General features: G+C 33.3%; 1 protein-coding gene and 1 pseudogene across 1 annotated transcript; both read left to right on the top strand.

Moving 5' to 3' along the window:
* The first annotated feature begins 847 nt into the window (after nucleotides 1–847).
* On the top strand, nucleotides 848–9,465 carry LOC146899673 (uncharacterized; annotated as a pseudogene).
* Nucleotides 9,466–15,505: 6,040 nt separating this feature from the next.
* LOC146899672 (receptor-like serine/threonine-protein kinase At1g78530) lies at nucleotides 15,506–17,949 on the top strand. Its single transcript, XM_085736834.1, has 2 exons — nucleotides 15,506–17,473; nucleotides 17,657–17,949. Exons 1-2 carry the CDS (start codon nucleotides 16,030–16,032, stop codon nucleotides 17,947–17,949), a joined length of 1,737 nt encoding a protein of 578 aa, XP_085592960.1. The 5' UTR covers nucleotides 15,506–16,029.
* The last annotated feature ends 281 nt before the right edge of the window (nucleotides 17,950–18,230 follow it).

Here is an 18,230-nt window from a genome sequence, read left to right as displayed (position 1 = left end):
TATCGAGTTGGTTCATGAACCAAACGAGTCGAACCATACTTAGCTCATGTTCAACTCGTTTATTTATCGAACTTAATTTTCAACTCAAGTTCGGCTCATTTGGTTCATGAACCAAGTCCAACGATTCAATTGACGAATCGGGTCTCGAACTATTTTCGAGTTGGTTCGGTTCATTGCCAGCCCTAAGCATCAGTGACTAGTTTAAACTTGTTATGAACTGGCTAAAACACTTGGGCCCAATACAAATACAACCCAAATTGGCAACATTATTCGCAACACACCCCCTCCCCGCGGGGGGGGGGGGGGGGGGCTTGGAGCATCAGTGACTAGTTTAAACGAACGATTACGGTCACCATCATTGCTCCCGCGAATCTCTCCTCGGCAGTTACACTTCCTACAAATTCGTAACCGTCGAGCACACATGTGCCTTACAATGACTCTGCAAACACCCACCTTTATATAAAAGGGACTCTTCGCAGTCCCCAAGGTAGAATCTATCTTTTCTCTAAACCCTTATTCTGATCTCTTACTAACTTGAGTGTCGGAGTGTCTGCAGGTACACCCCCTTCTGATCATGTACGCTATACTCTTGTCCTTTTTTCATTGACTGACTTTTAAATTGCAACTTGGGAAAAAAATCATTCCAACATCTATCTAAACTTGGTTGATTTGAACCACCGCTGCCACCATCACTCTCTGCATGAGAATCTCACATTTACACAAAATGACGAAAAATGGAGAGTGAAATAAAAGTTAATATTATTAATAATAGCGTAGGAAACTCATTTTAAACCACTATATATCATCCCCATCATCAGTCCCTTGCCTCGTCTCTCATCCTGCCATCTACACACACTAAGGAAAAATGGCGAATCTACTATCTCGTCTCTTGCTTTTTTTTGATATCATTGCATTGTTTTGTTGCTTGCTTAGCTACGAATACAAAAAACATCACAACTGATCAATCTGCTCTTCTAGCATTCAAATCCTTAATTACTTCAGACCCATATGATATGCTGGCTAATAATTGGTCAACTTCCTCTTCTGTATGCAATTGGGTTGGTGTCACTTGTGATGAACGACACAATAGAGTCAACAGTTTGAAAATATCAAACATGGGACTTAGAGGCACTGTTTCCCCAAACCTGGGGAATTTGTCGTTCCTTGTTATACTTAACCTCTCCCACAATAGTTTCAGTGGTCAGTTTCCTAAAGAGATATATCGGTTGCATCGATTGAAGGTTATTTCTATCGCCTTTAATGAGTTTGTAGGAGGAATTCCTGAAGCGTTGGAGGACTTATCACAACTTCAAATTTTGTATATTGGCGTTAACAGATTTAGTGGTTTTATCCCCAGATCCATTGGCAACCTTCGTTGGTTGAAAAGATTGGATATTAGTGCGGACAGATTGTTTGGGCCCATACCTCAAGCAGTTTCAAACATGTCTTCACTTGAATATCTTAATTTGTCTTTCAACTACTTTTCAGGTAATGCTAATTGATATTTTTTTTTTTGAAAAGACCTAACTCCGATATTATGTGTCATACGTTGTATACTTTTTGCATTCACACGATTCATGATTTTATAATTTCAATATAGGATTTATTACTCCTCCCGTTCCACACTATCAGCTGCACATATGACCAATTTATAGAAATTCATAATAAACTCCGCAACGGTAGGGTGTGGAAGCCCAAATTATGCGTCAAAAAGTATTTGCAATATCATTTACATTGAGAAATAACAAAAGATTAATGATAAATCTTTCAAAAAAAAAACAAAAAAGATTAATGATAAAGTTGACAATAAATATAAAAAACATTGAAATAAATAATCATTAAAAAATATTATCCGAAGCATGATTCTATCGTTTCCCTAAACTTGGGGAATTTGTCCTTCCTTGTTATGCTTGACCTGAAAACAATAGCTTCCATGGTCAGTTTCCTAAAGAGTTATGTCGGTTACGCCGATTAAAAGTTCTTTATATCAATTATAACGAGTTTGAAGATTGAATTCATGGAATCTTGGGGGACTTATCAAAGCTTTAATATTTGTATCTTTGCTCTAACAATTTACTGGTTTTATCCCCGAATCTATTGGCAACCTTCAATAGTGGAAATAATTGGATACTAGTCACAACAGACCAATACCTCAAACAATTTCAAACATATTTTACTCAAAGTTCACTATTTATTTTCTAACTGCTTTTCAGGTACTCCAACCTTAGATATAATGCGTCATCTTTGTTTGTTTTTCACTATTTGTGATTTAAGAATTTTAATATAGAATTGATTACTCTTTTCCATAATATTTATCATGCATTTGACCATTTTACATATATTAATAAATGATGAAAGGTGAAAGAAATATAATTGTTATTTTACTAATTTATTCTCCTTTTCTTTTTATAAATTTTACTAATTTTTTTTATGAATCATTTACGATTTTTTTTTTTGCTGCATAATATCTTAGAAGTAATACACATGTTATTAATTAGATTTTACAATTAAAAATTAGAGTGCAAATTCATTGACATGACAATAAACACATTTTAACTATGTTGACATCCTAAAACTACTACCTTTCATTTGCAACACTCTAATAAATATTATAAAAATGAAAAACAAATAGTGCATCTTGGGGGGATTATGTAAAAATAAAAAAAAAATCTCATGCTTTGGAATGGCTAGGTGATATGAAGTTTAATAACGTCGACATTATGTGAGGGGAATAGTGACAGGAAGAGGAAGCGTAAGAGGATGAGGAAGAGGAGAGAGAGTTGCAAGAAATATCAAAGTGTTTGAGTGTTTTTCTTTTGCTTTTTTGCTTGTTGTTCTGATTTATGACTTTTTTGGAAGAGGAGGAGGAGGAGGAGGAGGAGGAGGAGGAGGAGGAGAAGAAGAAGAAGAAGAAGAAGAAGAAGAAGAAGAAGAAGAAGAAGAAGAAGAAGAAGAAGAAGAAGAAGAAGAAGAAGAAGAAGAAGAAGAAGAAGAAGAAGAATTTTTTGCTTGTTGTTCTGATTTATGACTTTTTTGGAAGAAGAGGAGGAGGAGGAGGAGGAGGAGGAGGAGGAGAAGAAGAAGGAGAAGAAGAAGAAGAAGAAGAAGAAGAAGGAGGAGGAGGAGGAGGAGGAGGAGGAGGAGGAGGAGGAGGAGAGGAGAGGAGAGGAGGACGATGAAGTGGACAAGGAGATAAGGATCCAAGAAATATCAAAGTGTTGATTTTTTGTGTTTGCTTGTTTTTTCGATTTACGACTTATGCTTTTGTTTTAGTACTCCGATTTATTACTTTTTTTTTTTTTTTTGGTTTTGGTCCTCCGTTTTATGACTCAGCCAAATGTTTTCCACATCAACCTCTATTTGCCAAATCAATTTTTTTTAATAGCAACTGACATCAAGGACTAAAATCAAAACGTTTGCAACTTACATGGTTTGTTTTTGTTTTTTTAAAAAATGCATGAACGAAAACCAAAAAATCGCCAACTTAAGGGGACTAACTACATATTTAAGCCAAAATTATATCATGTCCAATAAATTTTCAAACCCATTATGTCAAGATAAAATTAGTTTCTAATATTCCTCTATTCCATCTTCGTTGGTGTCTGGATTTGAAAAATTTGTTTGGTAAGAGACAATAGATGTTTTCCTAATATTGTAATGTTAACTTGAAGAGGGAAATTAAAATATAATATATCAATCTTACAATGTTCAAAATGTCATACAGAACAGCCTCATTCCTATCAGGTTTACTAGCCATGAACCAAACCTGCAAGGAAAAGCACAGAAAGGGTGAATCCAAAACGATCAAACTCATTCTTCCTCTACCCGCCAGATTTGTCATGGAAACAGGAAACCCTAGACCCTAAAACTAGAAGGACGGAAAATGACCTTTATGGACCACCACCTAACAATGACGAATCAAAACCCTAAAAAGGATAATACTCGTGACAAGTGGTTTCCTCCCTCAAAAACACAACACTCAAACAGGTTAAGAATCCTAACACTACTTACACACGACGGAAACCACCAAAAACAACGGTGGAAACCACCACAACGGAGCAACCCAAAGACATTTATGCAAGATTACAAGTTTTTATGCAAAAACTACAGTGATCAAAGCCATAAAAACAGAAGAACAAATGCAGAAGATTAACAAACCTGTGTTGAAGGACCAAAATGCACTGAAATTGCTGATGAAAAATGAACTTGCTGATGAAGAGTTGAAGGACCAAAATGCACTAAAAATCTCAAAGGGATTTTGGGAACTTCAGAGTTGGTAAAAAACGAAGAAGTGTGAAATGTTCCAAACATGAGTTTGAACGAATTTATACTCCATCTGCAACCTTTCAGAAAACAAAAAAACGTGATCCAATGCAGCCCTTCACATGCGACTCTTCATTAATAAAACAAAGCAACGATCAAGATCATCTCAATCAACACATCCAACTGTTCTGATCAAAGGCAATTGATTCTCAAGCATCAGGATTAGATAAACGGTCATGACAACGTCTTGGAGACATAATCTGAGATGCCATCAAGGTGTTAGGCACTCAAGTTCCATCATAGCCTTTACACGTGGCAGCTAGAAACCAAAGGTCATGTCCCCTCAGTTTCACCGTCGAGACATGGACATTTATTACGGAATGACAAACGACCAACTCCTTAACGAGGGAATCTTTCCTACTTCTGAACGACATGAGCGAACATGGCAAGGCCGAATACACATTCTTTACACGACGACCTTGGCACTAAATGGCGAACACACGAGAAGGGTTAGCGAGCATATGCCCGCGCACACATCGCTAATAACCCCAATGTCGATGTAATCACAAGTGTTAAGTCTTGAAGATACGCTCGCCTACACCGAGCAAGCAGACCGCTCATGATAGGGTTTGAACGGTGTTTTCTCAAAAAACTTCCCGGTCCTGTTACAAATACATCCCAAACTCCACAAAGACCTCCGCGATCGGTTCCCCCTCTGCGACTTAAGTCATCATTCTTCATCTAGAGCAACGACTTGGGGGCTACTTTTTTGGACCGGTCAAAGACCTGGGCTTAACTGCTTAGGCCCATTAACAAACCAAGCCTAAATGCTGCATTTGGAAATTTACTCGCAACACACCCCTTCACCGTTAGGGGGGGGGGGGGTGCTCGGAGCAATTGAGACCTGTTCAAAGGAATAGTAACGTGTCTTTCCCAATTTCCCGCGAATATCTCACCAGCGGTTACACTTCTACTGATTTCGTAACCGCCAGACACACGTGTGCCTTTACAACGACTCTGCATTCACCCACCTTTATAAATAGGAGGCTCATCACAGCCTCCAAGATAGAATCTCTTTCAGTCTAAAACCCCCATTCTGAACCTTTACTGACTTGAGCGTCTGAGTGTATGCAGGTACACACCCCCCATTCGGTCCAACACTCACTGAAGTACTTTCATCACCGTTAACCACCACATTAAACAAAGCACCGGAAACCACCTTCTGATCAGGTACGATCAATTTGCAATTTTGATATTTTGTCCTTTGATGCATCCTCTTTCTTTTTCAACTCCTATTTCAATTCTGACATTTTACCCATAAATTGCAAAGCCATAAATGTTTTACCGTATACATTCTACACCCTTAAAATTGTTGTCATTTTATCGGGACAATTGTGAGTGAACCGAAGGTCTAAAGAGACCACAATTGAGAAGAGAAGCGACGATGATTGACGAGAGAAGAAGCAACGTTGTATGAGAAGATAGAGAGATGAAATGAAAGTATAAATAAAGGTTTTTATTTATGATTAAAAAGATATAATTAACTTTATAATTCTGGTGGTGTGCTTCTCTTGACTTTATTTAAGATCTCAAGTTCAATGTGTCAATTTCGGTGGGTTGGTTCAACTTCATAAAAAAAAACAATATAAGAAAAAATTCTTGTTTCTAGGGTTGAATTGGGAAAAAAATTGGGGATTCCAGTTTTATAGATTTTGTTAAGGTTTATTTATTTTTTATTTTTTTAGCAAGTTAAGGTTTATTTCTGTTGCTTAAAATATAAAGAAAAATTATTTTGGTCGATTGGATGATTAGATTTTTTGTTCATACAAAATGTACTTGGATGTTAGTCAACAGTTATGTAATTACTAGATTATACTTGAATTTTATAGTAACATTTCAATGAAATTATTGGTTCTCAACGATCTTACATTGGTCTCTATCTCCTAATCAAAATTTTAATTATAAAAAATAAATAGCCCCAAAATAATTAACCTGGACAGTACAATAATACTTGGATGTAAAAGTTACACATATGCATGTAAAATTCCACCGCTTAACAACATGACTTTCTTGAGAGATGTTAGATTTGACGATAACAGTTTATATGAAAGTCTACCAACTTATTTTATCAACCAGCTTCCATAACTTGAAAATCTCATTTTATGCAACAATCAATTTGAAGAACCATTCCAAGATCAATTGACAACTCACATTGATGCACTCTTAAATTTTACATCAAATGAGATTATTGTTTCTCATGAACCATTCCTAGATCAACATGCGATGTCTCTTTCCTAATCAAAATTTTAATCATAAAAAACTAGAGAACCCAAGAATAACAAACTTGGACACTTGTCAAAAAAAAAAAAAACTAACTTGGACAGTACAATCATATACTTGGATGTAAAAGATGTAAGTTTAAACTAAAACATTATGTTTGTACTATCATTTACAATACCCATTCTAAATTTCAGGTCCCTTGATAATTTCATATAAAATTAAAAATATTATTAATGTTGAGAAAGATACATTATAAAAAATAGAAAAAAAGTAATAAATGGTAAATAATATGATAGGAAAATAAAATATATTTAACGATTCATATTAATATTGTAAAACAACATATAAAATAAGGCAATTTTACTTTTAGTGATGAATGTAGTATTTAACTATTTATTTTGATTGGGTGTTTGAGCTATCCTAATTAAGTATTCGTCTTTCGTTTTTCAGGCGACATATCATCGATTTTCAAATTCAACAACTCATTGTTGCAAGATTTGTATCTTAACTATAATAATTTGTCAGGCAATCTTCCATCAAATATTTGTCATGGGCTTCCAAATCTTAGAATATTTGGTATTGATCATAATGATATTTCCGGTGAGATGCCGACTATCTGGCATCAATGTGAAGAGATGGGCATATTAGATCTATCATTCAATAGTTTCAACAAAGAACCCATACAGGGGCGGATCTGGACTCAAGATATTGGTGAGGCACAATTTTTTCGCGGTTAAATAATTAAATAAAATGTACATATAAGTACCGAACGTGAGTTAATTTTCATTTGTAGCGAGTGACAATTAACTTGCATTGGGGTTATTAGGGTAAATTTTGGGTGTAAATGAGCAATTTTAAAAATGAGAAAAGTGATTTTAAATAACATATGCAAATATAAGGCCCAAGCCCATAACAACAAAAACACATAACCCTAAATATTTGATACTCATAGTCACATTATCACAGCCGCTGCAATACTTTTTTTCCTGCTTCTTTCTTCTTACAGTTCCATGGTTTCTTCATCTTTTTCCTTTCTTACCATGGTTTCAACATATGATTTCTTTTTTCTACTGGTACTCCGCTTGTGATTGATGGGTTTACATTAAGTTTATTATCTCAGTTCATTGTTTCATATATGGAGAAAAAAAAATGAAAAAAATCAGCTTGGGCTGGTGTGGCACTTGCCACACCAGGACCTGTTCAGGTCTGCCCCTGGACCCATACCAGGTGGCATCCGAAACATGACCAAACTTCAACAAATATATCTTATAGGCAACAACTTGGAAGGTAAGATATTTTCACTGACAATATTGTCTGTTTCTTATACTTGTTTCACTATATATAGTATATGCTTATAAAATTGATAAACGACTTAATTCTTTAATGATGAAAGTGTCCAGGATTTGCAAAATCTGTATTTCTAAGATTTTATTTAAGATTGGCCGCAATCCCCTTTTGCCACTAAAACATATCACACAATAATTTAAGATTGACAACAATCCGATTTTTTTGTAAATTTTCATAAAACTATATATCTCTTTCCATTTTATTATCACTATAATATTCAAATTTTAGTTTAAGATGTAATAGATCCCACACACTGGTCTAATAAAGCACAAAAGAGCGGTTGAGGCATCATAACACTATTTGGTAAAACAACCGATGAAATTAATTTGGTAAAACAACCGATGAAATTAATGGTTCGATTAACTTATTAAGTCATTTAATATTAGCTATCAACTAACTTATTATAAATATGAAATTAAATGAAAAGCATTTGTTTACTTTTTTTTTTCAATTAATACAACAATTGTAAAAATTAGAAAAATAAATAATGATAAGCTTAAAGCTAGTAAACATATTAGTTATAAACTCGTAATCAAATAACGGTTACCAAATAGATCTTTTTTAATTATTCATATGAGGTTATAAGTTATAATCTATCGATTATAAGATAACTTATTGTGCTTGCTAAAAAGCCCCATAACTCTTTTCTGTCGAAAAAAAAGCCCCATAACTCTTCTTAACTCGTAAAAGAATTTCCTAGTAAAAATACAAAATTAAAATTATTTGCCTTAGAATTGAGGATCCTATTTTTTTTCCCACCAAAAAATAGGATCCTCAATTCTTTCACCGCTTGTTTGGAAATAAATAATCCCAATCCGTGACGATAGACTAGTTAATAAATATATCTATTTTATTTATAATTTAAATTTTATTCAAAAACAAAGGAAGAAAAAAGTAAGGATATCATAAACATATTTTATTTAGAACACTCTCGAAATATCATCCCTACGTTTTTAACCAATAAAGAAGTTCACCAAATAGTGTTGATTCCTACGATTCCAACTAGAATATTTTAGTCAGAATACTCGTAAAATAATTATTTAGCAAAATGTTACTAACACCAAGCACAAGATGTACAAGATATCCTCAATTACAAGAAGACACAAGCGAATCAGATACATCGCTTAAACCTGTAAAATTGCTAACCAAATACATACATAGCAGCAAAACACCAAATAATTTCAGTTCAAAAACAGAAAATGTGTCAAGATCACAACATGTCAAGTCAGAAAATTTTATAAGGCAGGTGAAATTCCATCACTGAACAAATATTAAATGTGATATTAATGTTACACACATGCAGGTGAAATTCCATCGCTAAACAACATGACTTCTTTGAGGGTGGTCAAATTTGGCTTTAACAATTTAAATGGAAGACTACCAAATGATTTTTTCAATCAGCTTCCTCAACTCATAAATTTTACTTTAAACAACAATCAATTTGAAGGAAGCATTCCACAATCAATTGGTAACTGTACATCATTGATATACTTAGATTTATCATCAAACTTTCTCACAGGTATGTTGTGTTTTCTATCTCGTCATATTTACCCCAAATAAGATTCATAATTATCATTTTTTCAATTATTTTACATTTCCTAAAAGCATTCATTTACCTTTTTTTTTTATTATTGAATTTCATCTTTTTATTTTAGAATCATATTCTCTTAATATTCATAAAAAAAAAAAACAGTCTCTTAATTGAAAATGTTCTTTAATATTAACAACTTTTCGTAAAAGATGCATAGTTAACCCTTAAGAAATAGAATTAAAAATTAAAAAAAAAAGTATTCCAGAATTTTTTCAATAAATTTAATGAAGTGTGTGTGTAGTTGGATAATAAAGTGTTAAGTCGAATGAGATAATAAGTGGTGTAGTCTAAAAAAGTTATAGAGATGTGCAGAAGTCAACTAGTAGTATAAAAACAGAGTATTAAACGCATGCAGTAGAGAGAAGTGTATAGAACTCTCTCGTGAAATGTGTAGAATATTGTTGTATGATGCACATAACTCGTTCCTGAGGCCTATAAGAATGGTAGAACTTATCATTTGTATACTAAGCAAGTAAAATGCAAGAAAATAAAAATCAAAGCATCGTCTTAACAAGTAGATATTGTCCTTCTCTTAAATTTTATGTCTTCCTCAATTTCTCCCAAAAGCTCGCTATAACCTCCTCATTTTCAAAAAAAAATGTGGCATCAAAGTTTATGTTACGATAAGAAATCCTTCCATAGTCATGGAGAATAATGAAGCAATGTTTTTTCATGTTCCACTTCTAAAAGGGAGTATGTATGACAATTTTCGTATCATATTGAAAGATCTTCTTCGAGCACATGATGTTTGAGAGGTGGCTGAAAACCGTTATAAGGAGTCACAAGATGAAGATTCGTTAAATCAAGCACAATGATATATTTTGAAGAATTTAAGAAATAGAGACAAGCAATATCTCTTCCTCATCTACCAAGCACTAGATAAATATGAGTTTGAAAATATTTTAAATGCAACATCCTTTAATGAGGCATAGAAGAATCCTTAAACCTCTTGCAAAGTTGAAGACAAAGTAAATAAGATATGTCTCCATACTCTAAGAGGTGATTTCGAATCCCTACATATGAAAGAGTTAGCTTCTATTTTTTAATAATTTTTTAAGATTATTGTTGTTTAAAAACAATTAAAAAGAAATGCTTAATTAGAAGTTAGAACATGTGAGAAATTTGGAGAAAATACTCCTCTCTTTAGATCCCAAATTCAAGCTTTTTGTTGTGTCAATTGAAGAAACCAAGGATTTGAAGTATACGACGATAAAAAAACATCAACGATCATTGCAAGTTTATTAGGATAAGCACAAGAATAAATAAGAGATCACAAATAAATTCTACAAGATGCACTTAAACGAGAAGTAAGAAAGACAAAGAAATGAGAAAAGCCAATAAAGTTGAGGTCAAGAACAATTTGGATCTGTCAACAATGGACGAGGTTTAGATTTCACCAGCAACAATTATGAGAAAGGCGAAACCTTAACAAGAGGAAGTCGACGAGGATACTCTTGTTAAAATGTTGGCCATTACGCTTCAAAATGTATATTTTCAAAGAATAGAATCGAGGAAGAGATCAACTATGTGAAATGATAGGATTGGAAGTTTTAAATAGTGAGGCTATCATGTTGAAATAACGATGGATGTCAATAAAATTAATTGTACCTTGACAATGGTGCAAACTACCTTTGTGTGGGAAAACAATCATGTTTGTGGATTTTCATGAATCCATAAATGAAAATGTCTCATTTGGTTGTGATTATAAGATTCCAGTGAAAGGAAAAGGTTGTTGACCCAAAGTGGATTTTAGAACAATGTCTATATGGTTTTGATGTTAACAGAGTATAAAAGAACAATTGGATACTCTAATGTGTGTTCGAGTGTGCATGACCATATAACTAAATCCCGACTTCATAGTCAAAGTTATTGCTTTTGAAACATCAAGCTCTAAAGACAAATGAAAGCATTTTGGTACCCAAGAGAAGCTCTGAAGACTTAGAAGATGATTTGAAGAAAGGCAACAAAAAGTCAAATATCTGAACATAAGATGCATTAAGCCTTCAAGACTTTGATAAGAACAAGTTTTGATGGAAACAGATTATGAAAAAAGTAAGTTCTGATGGACACGTCACTCTGACCAGTTTTGTCTTCTTCTGTTGGAACGTTGCTTTCCAGTTATGTTGGAAAGTTTTCAAAGGCAAAGAGAATAAAACAGATCATTCCCAAAGAAGCAAATAATCTCTCTAGAACTATTCAACGAAATTATCCATTAGAGGAAAAATATTTCAAACCTAATCAAAGTTTCCCAAAGACGATTTTGATTTGCTCGAAGTTATCCATTAGAATAAATAGGAAATGCAAAAGGGTGGCTAACTTATGTTTTCTTAAGTAGATCAACAAATAAATAAAATGAGGTAATTGTGAACAAGAGACACACTTACCTCCAAGTTTGAGGATAAGTTTAATCCATTGGTAGTTAGATTGTGAGCTGTGTCCTCTAAGATCCAATCTCTGATAAAAAAAATATATATATTCTATTTAATTAAAATAAGTAGTTGAATTAATTAATTAAATTAATTTGGTTGAAAATGTTATTCTTGTAGTACTTTTAAAAACAAGTAATACTCATCTCTTCTCAATTTCTTCTCTCTTTATCTTGCACCAAACAACCCCTCAAATCTACTCTATTTCTCACATACTTCTCTCTTCTCACACTCTCTCACCTATTTCCCTCTTCACAATTTCTCTTCCAAATCAAACACACCCTTAAGTAAAATAACAAAAACATAAATTTAACAATAGTTAGGCTATACAAAATAAATTGTGAGAATGTGACGTCTATGTTTTCATTGTATCTCCATAACCGCAACACCATTGAATTGAAGCTACACCTATACTATCAAAACTATGTAACATATCAATTAAGAGCAACTTTTCATGGTATTTTTCGTTAAGAAAACATTTCCATGGTTTTGATGATGGATTTTATTGCTAATATTCTCCAGCAAAATTAATTAAAGCAAAATATTGATGTGGTTACGGTTCAGATTAAAGATTTGGCTAATGAAACAATTATGAAAGTGAATTGACATAAGTAAAGGGGCTAGAACATTAAAAAGTTTAGCCACATCAATATTTTGCTTTTATTAAGTGAATTGACATTAGTCAAAAAACAAAAAGTTCCCAAATCATTGTTTCATGAAGAGACCAATAAAAGGGCTAGAAAGACCAGCTATTAAATTGAAAACGCAACAACTAATCTAGGTTGTAAAAAGTGACCTGTGGTTGAATACAATAAACACTGTACGGCTAAAACTCACCTTAATTGAAAGATACCAGGACACATAATATCATTATCAGAACTCCAAAATTGTAAATTGAGCAAGAAATTTGAAGAATCAACATTAAAAAATTGGAATTTGTAACTGTAATTGTAACAAATAATAACCAATTCGGATTTAGGGTTCATATGAATATTAGGGTTTGGGTGAAAATATAACCAATTCCAAAAGCACAAGAAAAACCCATGAAGTCATTACTGAGAAGATGAATTACCTGAGGGTGTGTGTGGGAAGGTTGTGGTGATGCATCAAATGATATAAGTAGCAGTAACAATCTCTTCTTCAAAGGGCGTGAGTTTGATGGAGAGATGGATTGAGATTGTGAGTGAGTCAGTGAGAATGAGTGAAAGGTTAGGTGAAAAAACCAGTTCGATTGAGAAGGATTTGTGATGGGTTGTGAGAATAATGAGTGAGAAGGCTGTGGTGAGGTGAAAAACGAGTGAGGTGGAGGGCGGGTAAAGTGAGAGAGAGAGAGAGAGAGAGAGAGACTAGTGGTTTGGAGAGATAGTGGGATAGAGTTTGGGAAAGTTGTTTTTATTTTCATAAAGCTCAAGAATAGCGTTTGTGTAAAAACGCTATCTATACCCCCATTCAACAATAGCACTTCTTGAAAAGCGCTATTAGTGCGAACCAGAATAATAGCGTTTATATAAAAGCGCTATCTAACCTAGTTTTTAACATGTTTTTCTTAGCGCTTTCTGAAAAGTGTTATAATAGGTCTATGAGTTGCATTTTCAATAGCATTTATCTATAAGCGCTATTAAAATTGTGCTATTAAAAGCCAAAATTGTGGTAGTGCTCGCATTCTTCAAATAACGACTCTTTCATTATCTCATATTTAAGAGCCTGAGTAGTTTGAAGAACATAAGAGACTTCACATAATTTACAAGTGCCAAAACTCTGTCAAAATACAAAGTGCACAAAGACTTAGAAAATTCTTAGAAACCTCTGTCTACGTAATTGTAATCCTTTGTCTACGTAAAAAACTTTGTCTACGTAATTGTAATTCTTTGTGATGATAGTGGAAAATCCCTTAAAAGTGCAAGGTGACTGGACTAACCTTGATTTTAGGGTGAACTAGAATAACAACTTGTGTTGTCTCTATCTCTATCTCTCTCTGATTATTTGCTTTCTATGTTTTGTTTAAACATTTAGAAATAGATTTTTCAGAAAAAGACATCACAATTCAACCTTATCTTCTTATGTTTTTCTCACATTCAAAGATAATATCATAAATTGTTTGAAAAATGGATGACCTGAGTTGATTTCAAATGTCTATTATGTCCCAAACTTAAAGAATAGTACTTTGAGATGAGGAAAGCTTTTAGAAAAAGAATATGATATTAAGTTGAAAGATTTAAGTATCTCCATCAAATATGAGAAAAATAATCTCATCACCAAGGAGTTCTAATGTCATTAAATAGGATTTTATTGTTGAATATCCAAAATGATGTGGAAAAATGTATCAAAGCTTGCTACAATAATGATCCATCATGGTTTTTACATCTTCCATTTGGGTAGTTAAATTTTGGAGGCTTAAGTTTGATGTTGAAAAAATCTAAACCGATCTTGTTTGGTTTGGTTCTCGGTTTTTCATTTTGAGATCCAAGAAAACGATGAATCGAACCGATGCTAACCTCACTCCCCATTTTACTATTATTATCCCTCTTCACACACACTTATGAGTATGCCCAAAATTAAAGCCCTGCATAAAGTACTACTTAATCCATTCACTTTCTCCCATCATCATCTAATCTCATCACTCAGACTCGATTTCATTATATTTCTACTAAAATAGGAACCCTAGCCATCAACCACGCCTATGACCTATCCAACCGTTCCTCATCACTGCTGAGATCATTCATATGTTCGTTAGTTTTATCATGTTTATGCCTTCAAACTTTTGAAAATATATCGTTTTCTATGCCTTTGAAATATTGAGTAAGGTTAGTTATAAAAAGTATTTTGAAAAATAGATAACATGAAAAAACAAAACATGAAATACAAAATTCCATGAAATATTTTAGTATGACGTATGTTTTATGCATGAGATACAAATTTGTGAGAATTAAATTTTTTAATTGTATTTTCAAATAAACTGATCAACCGAATCGAACCAAACCGATTTGTTTGGTTTGGTTCCTTTTTTAAAAAGAGTGAAAACAGAATCAAACCAAACCTATGAAGATTTCATTGGTTTGAACTTTTTTTTTTGACTGAAAGCCGATCCAAACCAAACTGTTACACCCTTAATGATAAGGTTTAAATTTTAAGTTTTTTATTATAATATTTCTTAATGAGGATTTCTATATATTTCCAACTACGAATAGATAGCTAAACCAAAGCACATGAAAACAAAACATTGTCCAACGTAAAAATAAATATCCAACGGTTGAAAAGCATTCATAATATTCCACAAAAGACTAATTTGTTGTATTTATTTTTTTTTACAATTTTATTTTTTTGTATTTAGCTTTTTACCTTTTTATTTTATCTTTAAATTTAATTTCTTTTTTATTTTTCTAAAAATGTCAACTATTGTTCAATCCTATTTATCACATGACATGAAGTATATATTAGCTCTGCAAGCAAAAAAAAAAAAAAGGAAAAAAGTGGTCGGATAGTTTATCGTCCCTTTTTGTGTCCCCAAAACATTAGCCATATACAAGACGAAGGATCACTATTCGAGCAATAACCATGAAATACCATCTTAATAACATTGTTTCTTATCCATTTTCAGGAACGATTCCCAAGGAGATTGTCTAACAATATCTTGATAAACTTGAGCTGCTATTATTGTCTAACAATATCTTAAGTGGATCTATTCCTTCCACAATATCTTAAGTTGAACATAATAGCCTCTCAGGCATAATTCCATCAAATACGGGATATAGCCTTCCTAACCTGCAATATCTACACTTGGATAATAACCATTTTGTTGGAAATATTCCAAATAATATATTCAACTCTTCTAATCTTGTTCAATTTCAATTGAGTGACAATGCATTCAGTGGAATTGTTCCCAATGTTATTGGAAACTTAAGGTCCCTTGAATCATTTCTCATAAATAACAACAATTTGACAATAGAAGATTCTCATCAATACTTTACTTCCTTGACAAATTGTAGATATTTGAAATATCTTGACTTATCAGGTAATCATATACTACCCAATCTTCCTAAGTCAATTGGAAACATAACTTCAGAATTCTTCGCTGCACAATCATGTGGAATTGATGGTAATATTCCCCAAGAAGTTGGAAACATGAGCAACTTGCTATCTTTTTCTCTTTCTGGGAATAATATAACTGGACCAATACATGGTACATTCAAAGGGTTGCAGAAACTTCAATATTTGAATCTTAGCAACAATGGACTACAAGGATCATTTATTAAGGAGCTTTGTGAAATGAAGAGTTTGGGTGAGTTGTATCTAGAAAATAATAAGCTCTCTGGATTTTTACCAACATGTTTGGGAAATATGATTTCTCTTATAAGGATACGTGTAGGATCTAATAATTTGAACTCTATGATACCTTCCTCTCTTTGGAGTCTTAGAGATATATTAGAGATAAATTTGTCTTCAAATTCTTTGATTGGTAATCTTCCACCTGAGATTGGGAATTTGAGAGCAATTATACTGTTAGATCTATCAAGAAATCAGATTGCAAGCAGCATTCCAACAATCATCAATTCCTTACAAACATTGCAGAATCTCTCCTTAGCAGATAATAAACTAAATGGATCAATTCCCAAATCACTTGGTCAAATGGTAAGATTGATCTCCTTGGACTTGTCCCAAAATACGTTAACTGGTGTTATTCGAAAATCCTTAGAATCACTTGTGTATCTTCAAAACATCAACTTCTCATATAATAGATTACAAGGAGAGATTCCTGATGGTGGACATTTCAAAAATTTCACAGCTGAATCATTTATGCATAATGATGCACTTTGCGGGGATCCTCACCTCCTAGTACCTCCATGTGGTAAGCAAGATAAGAAATGGTCAATGGAGAAAAAGCTTATATTGAAATGCATACTTCCCGTAGTTGTGTCAGCCATTTTGGTTGTTGCGTGCATCATACTTTTAAAGCATAATAAAAGGAAAAAGAACAGAACTTCGCTTGAAAGGGGTTTGTCAACTTTGGGAGCTCCAAGAAGAATATCCTATTATGAACTTTTGCAAGCAACTAATGGATTCAATGAGAGTAATTTCCTTGGAAGTGGGGGATTTGGCTCTGTTTATCTGGGGAAGCTTCTTGATGGTGAGATGATTGCAGTTAAAGTAATTGATTTGCAATCAGAGGTAAAATCAAAGAGCTTTGATGCAGAATGCAATGCAATGAAAAATCTACGACATCGAAATCTGGTTAAGATTAGCAGTAGCTGTTCCAATCTTGATTTCAAAGCATTGGTGATGGAGTTCATGTCAAATGGAAGTGTGGACAATTGGTTATATTCAGTTAACCATTGCTTAAATTTCTTGCAAAGGTTAAATATAATGATAGATGTTGCATCTGCATTGGAATATCTCCATCATGGTTCTTCAATACCAGTGGTTCATTGTGATCTAAAGCCTTCCAATGTCTTGTTGGATGAAAATATGGTTGCACATGTAAGCGATTTTGGTATTGCCAAGCTCATGGATGAAGGTCAATCTAAAACTCATACACAAACTTTGGCTACTATTGGATATCTTGCACCAGGTCATTTCTTCTCTTTTACTTCTTAACATTTTCTTCTTTACGTTTTCAGTCCTAACCAATGTATTTGATTTTGTAAAGAACATACAATACACGTCAGTAATCAACATGTTATATTTGTAATTAATGTGTACAATACATAGTATGGATCGTTTACACTATTTGATAACTAGTATTAACATGCAGAGTATGGATCTAAAGGAATTGTTTCTGTCAAAGGAGACGTGTACAACTATGGGATTATGCTAATGGAAATCTTTACAAGAAGAAAGCCAACAGATGATATGTTTGTTGCTGAACTAAACTTGAACACATGGATCAGTGGATCATTTCCTAATTCAATTATGGAGGTCACAGATTCAAATTTAGTCCAACTAAATGGGGACCAAATTGATGATATATCGACTCACATGTCATCTATTTTTAGTTTAGCCCTGAGTTGTTGTGAAGATTTAATTGGTTCAAATAACAGGATATAGAAGAGAGTAGAAAAAGAAGATATGAATTGATATGAGGAAAGGAAGAATTCTGTAATTGAAATTAACTTGGATCCACAATTACAGGAAAGTGATAAAAATGAGAAAATGAACCAAATAACAAACTGGTAGTAAGCTACCAGTCCCCAAAAGCACGCAGGCTTTCCCCAAAATCACCAGAGGTGACCCCACTAGATCATAACAGTAAATATTCAGTGAGTACTTCCTTTCTCTGCCACAATATATATAGCACTCTCATGCATTGTTCCCCACGTCACCCTTTA

The sequence above is a fragment of the Medicago sativa genome, chromosome 8 (genome assembly GCF_051527215.1).
Source record: "Medicago sativa cultivar Bolivia chromosome 8, Bolivia_mono, whole genome shotgun sequence".
NCBI classification, from domain to species: domain Eukaryota; kingdom Viridiplantae; phylum Streptophyta; class Magnoliopsida; order Fabales; family Fabaceae; genus Medicago; species Medicago sativa.
The sequence above is the reverse complement of the archived record's forward strand: the minus strand, read 5'-3'. Positions and strand labels throughout refer to the sequence as shown.

What these genes read in the sequence shown, in the direction of transcription:
- LOC146899672 (XM_085736834.1), top strand. Translation starts at nt 16,030, where the DNA reads ATGAGCAACTTGCTATCTTTTTCTCTTTCTGGGAATAATATAACTGGA. An exon ending in TATTGGATATCTTGCACCAG is followed by an intron (nt 17,474 to 17,656) that starts GTCATTTCTTCT and finishes ATTAACATGCAG; the next exon opens with AGTATGGATCTAAAGGAATT.